The sequence below is a fragment of the Scyliorhinus canicula genome, chromosome 15 (assembly GCF_902713615.1).
Source record: "Scyliorhinus canicula chromosome 15, sScyCan1.1, whole genome shotgun sequence".
In the NCBI taxonomy this organism is placed as follows: Eukaryota; Metazoa; Chordata; class Chondrichthyes; order Carcharhiniformes; family Scyliorhinidae; genus Scyliorhinus; species Scyliorhinus canicula.
This window is the reverse complement of record NC_052160.1, coordinates 42,643,979-42,657,637: the sequence shown is the minus strand read 5'-3', so window position 1 is coordinate 42,657,637 and position 13,659 is coordinate 42,643,979. Positions and strand designations below refer to the sequence as shown.

Genomic DNA, 13,659 nt, shown 5'->3' with positions numbered 1-13,659 from the left:
AATATAACATAAAGGCAAAACCTAAGGCATACCATAAAGCAAAGGTCCAAAGATGTGCGGGTTAGGTGGATTGGCCATGCTAAATTGCCCGTAGTGTCCTAAAATGTAAGGTTAAGGGGGGGTTGTTGGGTTACGGGTATAGGGTGGATACGTGGGTTTGAGTAGGGTGATCATTGCTAGGCACAACATCGAGGGCAGAAGGGCATGTTCTGTGCTGTACTGTTCTATGTTCTATGTTCTATGTCAGTAGCAGACTGGAGGACTGGGAACTTTTAAAGACCAACAACGGGTTACTAAAAAAAGTAATAAAAAGAGCGAAGATAAATTATGCAAGAAGTCTCGTGCAAAATATAAAAATGGATAGCAAAAGATTCTATAAGTATACAAAAAGAAAGAGTAGCTCAAGTCAACGTTGGTTCCTTAGGAGAGACTGGAGAATAATGCTGAACACAGAAATGGCAGACACTAAATCAATTTTTCCACGGTTTTCACAGGTGGGGGACACTAAAGCCATCCCAATAGTAACAGATAATGCAGAGGTTGTTTGAAAGGAGTAACTTAAAACAATCACTAGGGAAAAAGTACTAAGCAAACTATTGGGATTGAAGGCAGACAAGTCCTGAGGGCCAGATGGCCTGCATCCTAGGGTCTTAAAGGAAATGGCAGCAGCGATGCTGCCATTGGTTATAATATTCCAAAATTCCCTGGATTCTGGAAAGGTTCCTGTAGATTGGAAAAAGGCTAAGGTAGTCCCCCTATTGAAAAAAGGGGAGAAAGACATAAAGTAGGAAACTATAAAGCAGTTAGTTTACATCTATCGTTGGGAAATTATTGGAATTCATTATTAAGGAAGTAGTAACAGGGCACTTGGAAAGTCAAAACACAATCCATCAGAGACAGTTTTATAACGGGTAAATCGCGTTTGACTAATTTACTAGAGTTCTTCAAAGATGCAACATTAAAAGTGGATCATGTGGGTTCTGTAGATGTAGTGTATTTGGACTTCCAGAAGGCATTTAATAAGGTGCTGCGCAAAAGGTTAATACACAACGGAAGATCACACCAGGTTGAGGGAGTATATTAGCTTGGATGATGGATTGGCGAACCAACAGAAAGCAGAGAGTGGTGTTAAATGGGTCTTTTACTGGTTAACAAGCTGTAACTAGTGGTGTGTCATGGCATTGGTCCTCAGGCCCCAACTATTTATAATCAAGATTAATTACTTGGACACAGGAATAGAATGTACTGCACCCAAATTTGCAGATGACACTAAATTAGTGGGAAAGCACGTTGCAATGAGGAAATAGGAAATCTACAAACAGATATGATTGGTAAGGCAAGTGAGCCAAAATGTGGCAAATGCAATTTAACATGGATCAATGTGAGGTTATCCATTTTGGTCAGGGGAATAAAAGGCAACTTAATATCTAAATAGAGAGAAACTTCAAATTGCTTCGGTGCACAGGGATCTAGGTGTCTTTGTGCACGAATCGCAGAAAGTTAGCATGCAGGTGCAGGAGGTAATAAAGAAGGCAATTGGAATTTTAGCATCCATTGCTAACGGAATCATGTATAAAAGTAGGGAAGTGCTGTTACAACTGTATAGGGCATTGGTGAGACCGCATCTGGAGTACTGTGAACACTTTTAGTCCCCTTACTTGAGGAAGGACGTAAATGCATTAAAGGCAATTCAGAGAAGGTTCACTAGATTGATTCCAGGGATGAAGGACTTGTCTTATGACGGGAGATTGAGCAGTATAGGCCTATACTTGCTGGAGTTTAGAAGAATGATAGAAGATTTAATAGAAGTATATGAGATGCGAAAGGGTATCGACAAGGTAGACGTACAGCAGATGTTTTTTCTGGTTGGACATTCTAGAAAGCTAGACCATAGCGTTAGGCTAAGGGTGGCTGGTTTAACACATAGATGAGGAGGAATTATTACACTCAAAGGGTTGTGAATCAGTGGAAATTTCTACCCCAGCATGCAGTGGACGCCGGGACATTAAAGAAATTTGAGACAGATAGATTGTTTTTTAATTATTAATGGAATGAAGGGTTGTGCGGAGTGGGCAGGAAGGTGGCGATGAGGATGAGAGGAGATCAGCCATGATCATATAGAATGGTGAACCAGGCTCAAGGGTCTGAATTGCCTACTCCTGCTCCTAGGTCTTCTAAAAAACACGATGAGAAGGATCGGAGTTAACTGAATAATCAGTGAAGGGACTCGGTAAAGCAATCAGTTTAGCGGAAGACTGAGTTTACGGAGCTCATTTATTTCCTCTGCAGTTGATGAAACAGTGAGCTTAAGGTGGGTTTTTTGGGTGTCTCATGGAAAGATACAAGTTGGTGAGAAGCTTCAAGTGAATGCTCAAGAATTCACTGGAAGAAAACAATTTGCAACTGCGTCTGCCGCAAGTGAGAAGCCTTTGTGTCAAGCTTGTGGTTTGTGTGTCTGTAAAGATATTGCTGGGGTAAAGGAATAGTGAGAATTTGAATCGTCATACTATGTTTAAATTGAGACCGTGTCAATCTTTTTCTCTGATGTAAGATAGTTCAGTTTGTATTAACTGATATTTTATTCTCTGGGATGACTTGTCCACTATTCACTGCAGCTGCGATTGTACCAATTGATAAAAGCTTTTGTTGCAATGTAGCATAAATGGAAAACTAATTGGAGAGATTCAAATATGGAGCTCTGGGAAAGATGGGCCAGATTTTGGGAGGCGACTGTGGAGCGAAAAGGGAGGTTGGAGATGTGATGATACTTTACAAGCACAGAGGGGTCAAGCATTTTTTTTAAACAAAGTAGAGTTTATAAGTTAATGATGGCAGATTTGAAGGCAAGGAGAATAGTAGCAGAGGAATCCATAAGGTAATCACCCATCTCAGTCGATAAAACTCCCTTCAGTCTTCAATTCCATGTCCAATCAAGGTATTTAACCATTTTAAAGCGAAAACAGGAGCCAAAAAATCAGTACAGCTTCAACAACTTAACGGTGCTAGCACGGCGTCAAGGACCTTAGTTCGATCCCAGCCCCGGGTCACTGTGGAGTCTGCACGTTCTCCCCGTGTCTGCGTGGGTCTCACCCCCACAACCCAAAGATATACAGATGGGTGGATTGGCCACGCTAAACTGCCCTTAATCGGAAAGAAAAGAATTGGGTACTCTAAATTTATATTTTAAAAAACCTTCAACAACTTAATCTGGGCTGCGTCACTGTCCGTGTGGAGTTTGCACATTCTCCCCGTGTTTGCGTTGGTTTCACCCCACAACCCAAAGATGTGCAGAGTAGGTGGATTGGCCACGCTAAATTGACCCTTAATTGGGAAAAATGAATTGGGCACTCTAAATTTAGATTAGATTAAAAAAACTTAATCTGGGAATCAATTGCACAAATTTAGCACCGAGTTAAAATAAGCCTCGTAGGCCTCGACCCGGCCCATAGGGCGAGGTCTTCCGGCTCTTCATGCAGCAGGATCTTCTGGTTCTAAACATATCTTGGCAGCGTGGTATGGACCATGAGAACCAAAAGATCCCGCCGCCGGCCAATTGTGGGCCATCTCCCACTGTCAACAAACACGTCGCCGGGAGGCCAGAGAATCCTACCCAGTTTTAATGCTCTGCCTTGCAGTTCTACATCAAATTGAAGTCAGACATCCTGCTTACATCTACACATCATAAAAATCAGGCTCCATACCACCTCCTTCAAAGAAATTCATCCCCAATGAAAGCAAGTTCAGACATTTGGAGGTATGCAAGACTTGCATCCATCTAGTAAATGTCTTCCAAGGTACAGATGAAGTAATAATATCGGCAAGTGAGAAACTTTGATCAGTAACCAAAACCTTAATTTACCACATGACGACTTATCCCACTGCCACACTCTTTCACCTCGCATCATCAAACCTTCTGTTATTTAACCTCTCCTACCTTCCAGCGTACCACAGGTCTCCAATTTTGTTCTCATCTCCCCTCCTGCTGCCTTTGTACTTGCTTAAAACTTGCTATTTCTCTAACTTTTTCAAATTCTGATGAAAGTTCATCGACCGGAAAAGAGAAGGGAGGTGGTCAATGCAGGACTGAGGCTGTTGTAACATAATGCCACTGTATATGGAACAAGGTAAATTGGCTGGTACGATGTACGATGTTGTGGGCATCACAGAGACGTGACTGCAAGGGGATCAGGGCTGGAATGTAAATATACAAGGATATGTGTCCTATCAAAAGGACAGGCAGATGGGCAAAGGGAGCGGGGTTGCATTATTAGTACGGAATTATGTTAAATCGATAGCAAGGAGCGAAATAGGATCAGAAGGCATAGAATCTCTGCGTAGAGTTGAGGAATCGGAACGGTAAAAAGATCCTGATAGGATTTGTGTACAGGCCCCCTAGCAGTAGTCAGGATGTGGAGCAGTAAATAAATCCGGAGATAGAGAAAGAATGTAAAAAAGGCAGAAAGAAGCGGGTGTGGAGGTAGAGGTTTTAGCCTTCGCCTCGCTGATCGCCCGAAGGCAGATCCTGTTGGGGTGCAAGTCAGTCTCTCCGCCCTGTGCCCTGGCATGGCGGGAGGATCAGTTGGAGTTTTTAACACTCGAGAAGGTGAAGTTTGAGTTGAGGGGAAGGATGGAAGGGTTCGACAATTCATGGGCTTTGTTCATTATGCACCCTCAAGAATTAGATGACATTGAATATTCGGGAAAGGGGGATGGTGGACTTTGTATGTTGTTGATAACTATGTATGGGTGGATGGTGGATTCCTGAATCCTTTTCATTGATGTTGAGGGTTGGTGGGAGGAAGGAATTGTTGGCCAGGGGATTGACATTGTATTTGTTACTGTTGATTGTTGGTGAATGTAAATTTGGATGAAAATGTGAAAAAGGAGAATAACATTTTTTTTTTTTTAAAACATCAATATCACAATAATCATGGGGGACTTCAATATGCAGGTGGACTGGGAAAATCAGGTTGGTAGTGGACCCCAAGAAAATAAATTTGTGGAACGTCCATGAAATTTTTTTTGGAGCAGCTTGTGATAGAGCCTACTAGGGAACAGGCAATTCTAGATTTGGTGGCGTGTAATGAGGCAGACTTGATTAGGGAATGTAAGGTGAAGAAATGCTTAGGGAGCAGTGACCACACTATGATAGAATTTACGCTGCAGTTTGCGAGGGAAAAGCTGGAATCACATCTAACGGTATAACAAATAAATAAGGCTAACTACAAAGACTAGAGGGAGGAACTGGCCAGACTTGATTGATAAAGGAGCCTAGCATGGAAGACAATAGAACAGCAATGGCAAGAGTTTTGGGGGGTTATTTGGGAGGCACAACAGAAATTAATTTCAAGGAGGAGGAAGCATGCTAAGGGGAGGACAAGGCATCCATGGTTGACAAGGGAAGTCAAGGACAGCATAAAAGCTAAAGAAAAAGCATACAAAGCAGCGAGGATTAGTGGGAAGCTAGAGGATTGGGAAGCCTTTAAAAGCGAGCAGAGGACAACTAAAAAAGCAATAACAGGAGAGAAGATAAAATATGAGTGCAAGCTAGCTAGTAATATAAAAGAAGACAGGAAGAGTTTTTTTTCAATATTTAAAAGATAAGAGGCAAAACTTGACATTGGACAACTGGAAAAATGAAAAATGCGGCTGGAGAAGTAAAAGTAGGAAACAAAGAAATGGCAGAGGAACTGAATAATTACTTTGCATCAGTCTTTACGGTGGAAGACACCAGTGGGTGCCAGAGCTACAGGCGAATCAGGGGGCAGAGGTGAGTGCAGTGGCCATCACTAAGGAGAAGGTTCTGGGGAAACTGAAAGGACTGAAGGCGGATAAATCACCTGGACTGGATGGACTACACCCCAGGGTTCTAAAAGAGATAGCTGAGGAGATTATGGAGGCATTGATGGTGATCTTTCAGGATATCACTGGAGGCAGGAAGGGTCCCAGAGGGCTGGAAAGTGGCTAATGTAACACCACCGTTTAAGAAGGTAAGGAGGCAGAAAATGGGAAATTTTAGGCCGTTTGCCTGACTTCGGTCATTGGTAAGATTTTAGAGTCCATTATTAAATATGAGATCGCGAAGCACTTGGAAGTTCCTGATAAAATAGGACAGAGTCAGCACGACTTTGTCAAAGGGAGGCCATGTCTGACAAATCTGTTTGAGTTCTTTGAAGACGTAACAAAGAAGTTAGACAAATGAGAACCAGTGGACATGATTTATTTAGATTTCCAGAAGGCATTTGTCAAGGTGCCGCATAGGAGACTGCCAAGTTTTTAAAAAAATATTTTTATTTCCCCCCTTTTTCACATTTTCTCCCAAATTTACACCCAACAATAAACAATAATCTGTAACGAATGTAATGTTAATCCCCATATCAATAACAACGATCCCATCCTCCCAATTTAACCCCAAACATTAGCCCGCATGTTAACATAAACAAATGACAAAAAGGAATCAGAAATCACCCATAGTCACCATTAACACATACAGTCCCTCTCCCCGCAACACTCCCAGCACCCCCCTCCTAATGTTCGATGAGATCCAATTCTCGAAAGTACATAATGAATAACGCCCATGAATTGTAGAACCCCTCCATCCTTCCCCTCAGTTCAAATTTGACCTTTTCAAGCGTCAAGAATTCCAGCAGGTCCCCCCGCCACGCCAGGGCACAGGTTGATCTCCACTAACTGGATCCGCCTTCGGGCAATCAACGAGGCAACGGCTACAACATCTACTTCCGCACCCGTTTCCAACCCCGGTTGGTCCTACACCCCGAATATGGCCTCCCGAGGGCCCGGGTCCAGTTTCACCTGCACCACTTTAGAGATTACCCTAAACACCTCCTTCCAGTAATCCTCCAGCTTTGGACAGGACCAAAACATATGAATGTGGTTTGCGGGGGCCCCCCCGCAACATTCACACACATCTTCTATCCCGTCAGAGGCGGCTCACCTCACCCTTGTAAGGTGTGTTCTATACACCAGCTTCAGCTCTATCAACCACAATCTCGCACACGAGGTGGAGGTGTTCACCCCCCGGAGCACCTCACACCAGAACCCCTCCTCCATACCCTCTCCCAACTCTTCCTCCAACTTTGCCTTGATCCCTTATAGCGGCCCCTTTTGCTCTTCCAAAATAGTCCTATAAACCACCGATATTATCCCCTCCTCCAGTCCCCCCCGTCATCAGCACCTCCTCCAGCAATGTGGAAGCCGGCTCTACTGGGAAGCTCTGTATCTCCTTTCTGGCAAAGTCTCGAACCTGCATGTATTTAAATATTTCCCCCTGCTCCAACCCATACTTCGCTCCCAGCTCCTTCTTTCCCGCAAAACAACCCCCAAGAAACAAATCTTTTAGTGTCCCAATTCCTTTCTCCTCCTATCTCTGAAAATTTCCATCCCACTTCCCTGGCTCAAATCTATGGTTCCCCCGAATCGGCATTTCCCTTGACCCCGCCCCCACCCGGAAATGCTGTCGAAATTGCCTCCAAATTCTCAACGAAGCTATTACTACTGGGCAAGTATCTCCCGGGGCCGTCGTGAGCGGCACTGTCGCTAGCGCCTTCACTCCCGACCCCCTACCCAAACTCTCCTCCATTCTGACTCATTGGGAGTCAACCCCTCTGACCCAGCTCCGTCCCTTCTCCACATTCGCCACCGAGTAAAAACACATCAGGTTCGAAAGACCCAAAACCCCTGCCTGCCTTCCTCGCTATAGTAGTACCTTTTTAATTCTGGCCACCTTCCCTCACCATATGAACGAGGTAATCATCCCTTCAACCTCTCTAAAAAAATGCCATTGACAGGAAAATTGGTAGACATTGAATAATAAATAGTAATCACGGCAGCACATTCATTTTAACCACCTGTACCCGACCCGGCAGTGACAGAGGGAGACGACTTTGATAAGTTAAGAGCCCATGGTGTTAAGGGTAAGATCCTGGCATGGATAGAGGATTGGCTGACTGGCAGAGAGTGAGGATAAAGGGGTCTTTTATAGGAAATCAGAAGCACAAAGGGAGGGGGGGGGGCTGCAGAAGAATTTGGACTGGCTAGGAGAGTGGGCAATGAAGTGGCAGATGAAATACAATGTGGAAAGTGTGAGGTTATGCACTTGAAAGGAGGAATAGAAGCATAGACTATTTTCTAAATGGGAAAATGCATAGGAAATCAGAAGCACAAAAGGACTTGGGAGTCCTTGTTCACGAGTCTCTGAAGATTAACGTGCACGTTCAGTCGGAAGTTAGGAAGGCAAATACAATGTTAGCATTCATGTCGAGAGGGTTAGAACACAAGAGCAGGGATGTACTTCTGAGGCTCTACAAGGCTCTGGTCAGATCCCATTTGGAGCATTGTGAGCAGTTTTGGGCCCTTTATCTAAATAAGGATGGTTGGCCTTGGAAAGGATCCAGAGGAAGTCCACAAGAATGATCCCTGGAATGAAGAACTTGTCGTATGAGGAACATTTGAGGACTCTGGGTCTGTACTCATTGGAGTTTAGAAGGAAGAGGGGGGATCTTATTGAAACTTACAGGATATTGCAAGGCCTGGATAGAGTAGATGTGGAGAGGGTGTTTCCACTTGTAGAAAAAACTAGAATCAGAGGACATAATCTCAGGGTAAAGGGATGATCTTTTAAAACAGAGATGAGGAAGAATCTCTTCAGCCAGAGGTGCGGAACTCTTCGCCGCAGAAGACTGTGGAGGTCTTTAAGACAGAGATAGATAGGTTCTTGATTAGTAAGGGGATGATGGAAGCCCTGATGGAATGGCAGAGCAGATTTGATGGTCCAAGTGGCCTAATTCTTTCTATCTCTTGTGGTCTTAACCCTTTCTCTCCCCACAAATACTGCCTGACGAGAACTTCCAGCATTTTCTGTTTCTATAAATACAGCACAGCTCTACTAAAATCATAAGGGTATTGCTGTATCAGGCACATTAACCATCATAAACTTACTGGCAACACAAGGAATACTCGTCAATTCCAATAACACCTCGTGGGGGCGAACGGAACTTCCATCGACATTCACTTTCTGAAAGACAATTGGAAATATTACTTTTCTGGATGGTCTTCATAACATGCCTTGGGAGCTGGTGGCACAGTGGTATTTTCACTGGACAAGTAATCCAGAGACCCAAGGTAATGCTCTGGGGATACAAGCAAATTATTGCGGATGCCGGAATCTGAAACAAAAACAGAAAATACTGGACTCAGCAGGTCCGACAGAATCTGTGGAGAGAGATGGGAGCTAACATTCTGAGTCTAGATGACTCTTTGTCAAAGCTGGAGAGAACTGGAAATAGGGTCAGATTTCTACTGTTGTGGGAGGACGCAGAGTGGTGGGGATCCAACCCCACCGCTCCATCCCCGCCCCCCCACCACTTCAGTATAAATATGCCCCTCTTTCCAGTTTTGACAAAGAGTCATCCAGATTCAAAACATTAGTTACCTTCTCTCTCCGCAGATGCTGTCAGACCTGCCGAGATTGCCCAGTATTTTCTGTTTTTGTAATGCTCTGGGGGCACAGGTTCGAATTCCACCACAGCAGATGGTGCAATCAGAATTCAATTAAAAATCTGTTGATTGTTGTAAAATAAAACCATCCAGTTCACTAACGCCCTTTATTTTATTTTTATTTTTTTATTCCTTTATCTGAGTTACAACACCAGGTTAAAGTCCAACAGGTTTGTTTCGAATCGCTAGCTTTCGGAGCGCAGCTCCTTCATTAGGTGAATCTGAAAGCTAGTGATTCAAAACAAATCTGTTGGACTTCAACCTGGTGTTGTAAGACTTCTTACTGTGCCAACCCCAGTCCAATGCCGGCATCTCCACATCAGTGTTACAAAGTCAGAGCTCAGAGTGTGTACACGCGCAAACCCCTAAACTAGCTCCTTGCATGATCCAAAAACCAATTCAAATTGAATCCAATTCATGATCCCCAGAAGAGACATACCAGATCCAGGCATTACATATGACCTCACGCTCATCTTAGTCAAAAGGCCAAGAAGCAATCACTAATGCCCTTTAGGGAAGGAAATCTGTCGTCCTTACCTGGTCTTGGAAGAAAATAGACTTATCAGTGATTGGCAGCATGGTTTTCTGCAGGGAAGGTCATGTCTTACAAACCTAATAGAATTCTTTAAGGAAGTGACAAAAATAATTGATGAGGGATGGGCTGTAGATGTCATATACATGGACTTCAATAAGGCGTTTGATGAAGTTTCCCATGGCAGGTTGATGGAAGAAGTGAAGTCGTATAGGGTTCAGGGTGTACTAGCTAGATGGATAAATAACTGGCTGGGCAACAGGAGACAGAGAGTAGTGGTGGAAGGTAGTGTCTCAAAATGGAGAAAGGTGACTAGTGGTGTTCCACAGGGATCCGTGCTCGGACCACTGTTGTTTGTGATATACATAAATGATCTGGACGAAGGTATAGGTGGTCTGATGAGCAAGTTTGCAGATAGCGAGGAGGACTGTCAGAGAATACAGCAAAATATAGATAGATTGGAGAGTTGGGCAGAGAAATGACAGATGGAATTCAATCCAGGCAAATGCGAGGTGATGCATTTTGGAAGATCTAATTCAAGAGCGGACTATATGGTCAATGGAAGAGTCCTGGGGAAAATTGATGTACAGAGAGATCTGGGAGTTCAGGTCCATTGTACCCTGAAGGTGGCAACGCAGGTCGATAGAGTGGTCAAGAAGGCATACAGCATGCTTGCCTTCATCGGACGGAGTATTGGCAGGTCATGTTACAGTTGTATAGGACTTTGATTAGGCCACATTTGGAATACTGTGTGCAGTTCTGGTCGCCACATTACCAGAAGGATGTGGATGCTTTAGAGAGGGTGCAGAGGAGGTTCACCAGGATGTTGCCTGGTATGGAGGGTGCTAGCTATGAAGAAAGGTTGAGTAGATTAGGATTGTTTTTGTTGGAAAGACGGAGGTTGAGGGGGGACCTGATTGAGGTCTACAAAATTATGAGAGGTATGGACAGGGTGGATAGCAACAAGCTTTTTCCAAGAGTGGGGTGTCAATTACAAGGGGTCACGATTTCAAGGTGAGAGGGGGAAGGTTTAAGGGAGATATGCGTGGAAAGTTTTTTTACGCAGAGGGTGGTGGATGCCTGGAACGCTTTGCCAGCAGAGGGGGTAGAGGCAGGCACAATAGCATCATTTAAGATGCATCTGGACAGCGCCAGCCCTAGGGTTGCTGGCGCCCCGGGCAAGCTGAACTTCGGCGCCCTTGGGGGGGGGGCCGAGGGGGGTGGGCGGGGCCAAGGGGGGGCGGACCGAGGGGGGGCGGACCGAGGGGGGGGGGCACGACCGAGCCGGGGGGGGGGGGGGCGGACCGAGGGGCCGGACCGAGCCGGGGGGGGACCGAGGGGGCGGACCAGGGGGGGGGGCCGCCCTGGGGGAGGGCGGCCACCGCGCATGCGCTGGTTGGCACCGGCCCAACTGCGCATGCGCGGGACCCGAGTCTCTGGCGCCCCCTAGCATATGGCGCCCCAGGCGACTGCCCGAGTTGCCGGTGCCTTGAGCCGGCCCTGCATCTGGACAGATATATGAATGGGTGGGGAACAGAGGGGAGTAGATCCTTGGAAAATAGGCAACAGGTTTAGATAAAGGATTTGGATCGGCGCAGGCTGAGAGGGCCGAAGGGTCTGTTTCTGTGCTGTAATTTTCTTTGTTCTAGCCTACATGTGACTCCAGATCCACAGCAAAACAATTGACTCTTAAATACCTTCTGTAAGCCACTCAGTTCAGTGGTAATTAGGGATGTGTAATAAATGCTGGCCCAGCCAGCAAAGCCCACATCCCGTGAACAAACAACAAAAAAATCAGCCTCGTAGGTTAACATAGTTTTTTTATCCAGGATAAAAAAGGTGCAGAGTAAAAAATTCTAATTCTCTTCACGTCGCTAGAGAAAGCCACATTTCCAAATGCTGAAAGCCACCACGTGGAAAAGGTCAGGGATAAACCACCTTCCTGTCTCTCTGTCAGTCACAGGATTGAAAAGGAGACAAAAATCTTACTCCCACATGTTTTTGGTTCGTCATCAAAGAGTTAAACTACTGATCAGTTTATTAGTTCAGTTATTAAGTTCAGCTGCATCACCACCCTCATGCCTTCAAAAATGTAGGGAAGATAGACAGCACGGTGGCCCAGTGGGTTGCACTGCTGCCTCACGGCGCTGAGGTCCCAGGTTCGATCCCAGCTCTGGGTCTGTCTGTGTGTAGTTTGCACATTCTCCCAGTGTTTGCATGGGTTTTGCCCCCCACAACCCAAAAGATGTGGAGGGTAGGTGGATTGGCCATGCAAAATTGCCCCCCCAAGTGGAAGGAAAAAAAATGAATTGGGTAACTCTAAATTTTTTTTTAATGTAGGGAAGATGTTATTATTCTTCTCCTTTCTGCAAGGTAGGTGTATTGAACATGCTAAATTGCCCCTTAATTTATTTATTTTTTAAAAATAATTTTTATTGAAATTTTTCACAGAAAATATAAAAATATAACAAGTAATAATATATAACTAACTGCCCCATAACACCCGCAAATCCCCCCAAATCGTAACATCACATGTATCCCACTCCCCCCACCCCCTCCCCCAACAAGAAAACTTAACCGTAAATTAAAATTAAATAAATCAAATTTAAATAAAATAAACAAACAAACATGGTCATCGTCCGTCTCTCTCTCTCTCTCTCTCTCTCTCTCTCTCTCTCTCCCCCCCCCCCCCCCCCGGGTTGCTGCTGCTACTGTCCCAGTACCCTATCGTTGAGCCAAAAAGTCGAGGAAAGGTTGCCACCGCTTAAAGAAGCCTTGCACCGAACCTCTCAGGGCGAATTTGACCTTCTCTAGCTTAATAAAGCCCGCCATGTCATTGATCCAGGTCTCCACGCTTGGGGACATCGCATCCTTCCATTGTAGCAAGATCCTTCGTCGGGCTACTAGGGATGCAAAGGCCAGCACACCGGCCTCTTTCGCCTCCTGCACTCCCGGCTCTACACCAATCCCAAAGATCGCGAGTCCCCATCCTGGCTTGACCCTGGATCCCATCACCCTTGACACCGTCCTCGCCACCCCCTTCCAGAACTCCTCCAGTGCCGGGTATGCCCAGAACATATGGGCATGGTTCGCTGGACTCCCCGAGCACCTGACACACCTATCTTCACCCCCAAAGAACCTACTCATCCTCGTCCCAGTCATGTTGGCCCTATGCAGCACCTTGAATTGAATGAGGCTAAGCCGCGCACACGAGGAGGAAGAATTAACCCTCTCCAGGGCATCAGCCCATGTCCCGTCTTCGATCTGTTCCCCCAGTTCCCCCTCCCACTTAGTTTTCAGCTCCTCTACTGACGCCTCTTCCACCTCCTGCATAAGCTTGTAGATATCGGATATCTTCCCCTCCCCGACCCAGACCCCCGAAAGCACCCTGTCACTCACCCCCCTCGCGGGAAGCGCAGGGAATCCCTCCACCTGCCGTCTAGCAAATGCCTTTACCTGCAGATACCTAAACATGGTTCCCGGGGGGAGCCCAAATTTCTCCTCCAACTCCCCCAGGCTCGCAAACCTCCCGTCGATAAACAGGTCCCTCAGCTGTCTAATGCCCGCTCTGTACCATCCCTGAAATCCCCCATCCATGTTCCCAGGGACGA

The 13,659-nt window shown here is 45.6% G+C and overlaps 1 protein-coding gene across 11 annotated transcripts in view; it reads right to left on the bottom strand.

The window, feature by feature from the left end:
• Positions 1-13,659, bottom strand: part of LOC119978927 (probable helicase with zinc finger domain) — a 607,351-nt gene that overhangs the window by 534,594 nt on the left and 59,098 nt on the right. For all 11 annotated transcript variants that reach the window (XM_038820871.1, XM_038820872.1, XM_038820862.1 and 8 more), the window contains one exon: positions 8,959-9,034. In XM_038820871.1, the coding sequence (XP_038676799.1) occupies positions 8,959-9,034 (76 nt within the window). The remainder of the gene's footprint in view (positions 1-8,958; positions 9,035-13,659) is intronic.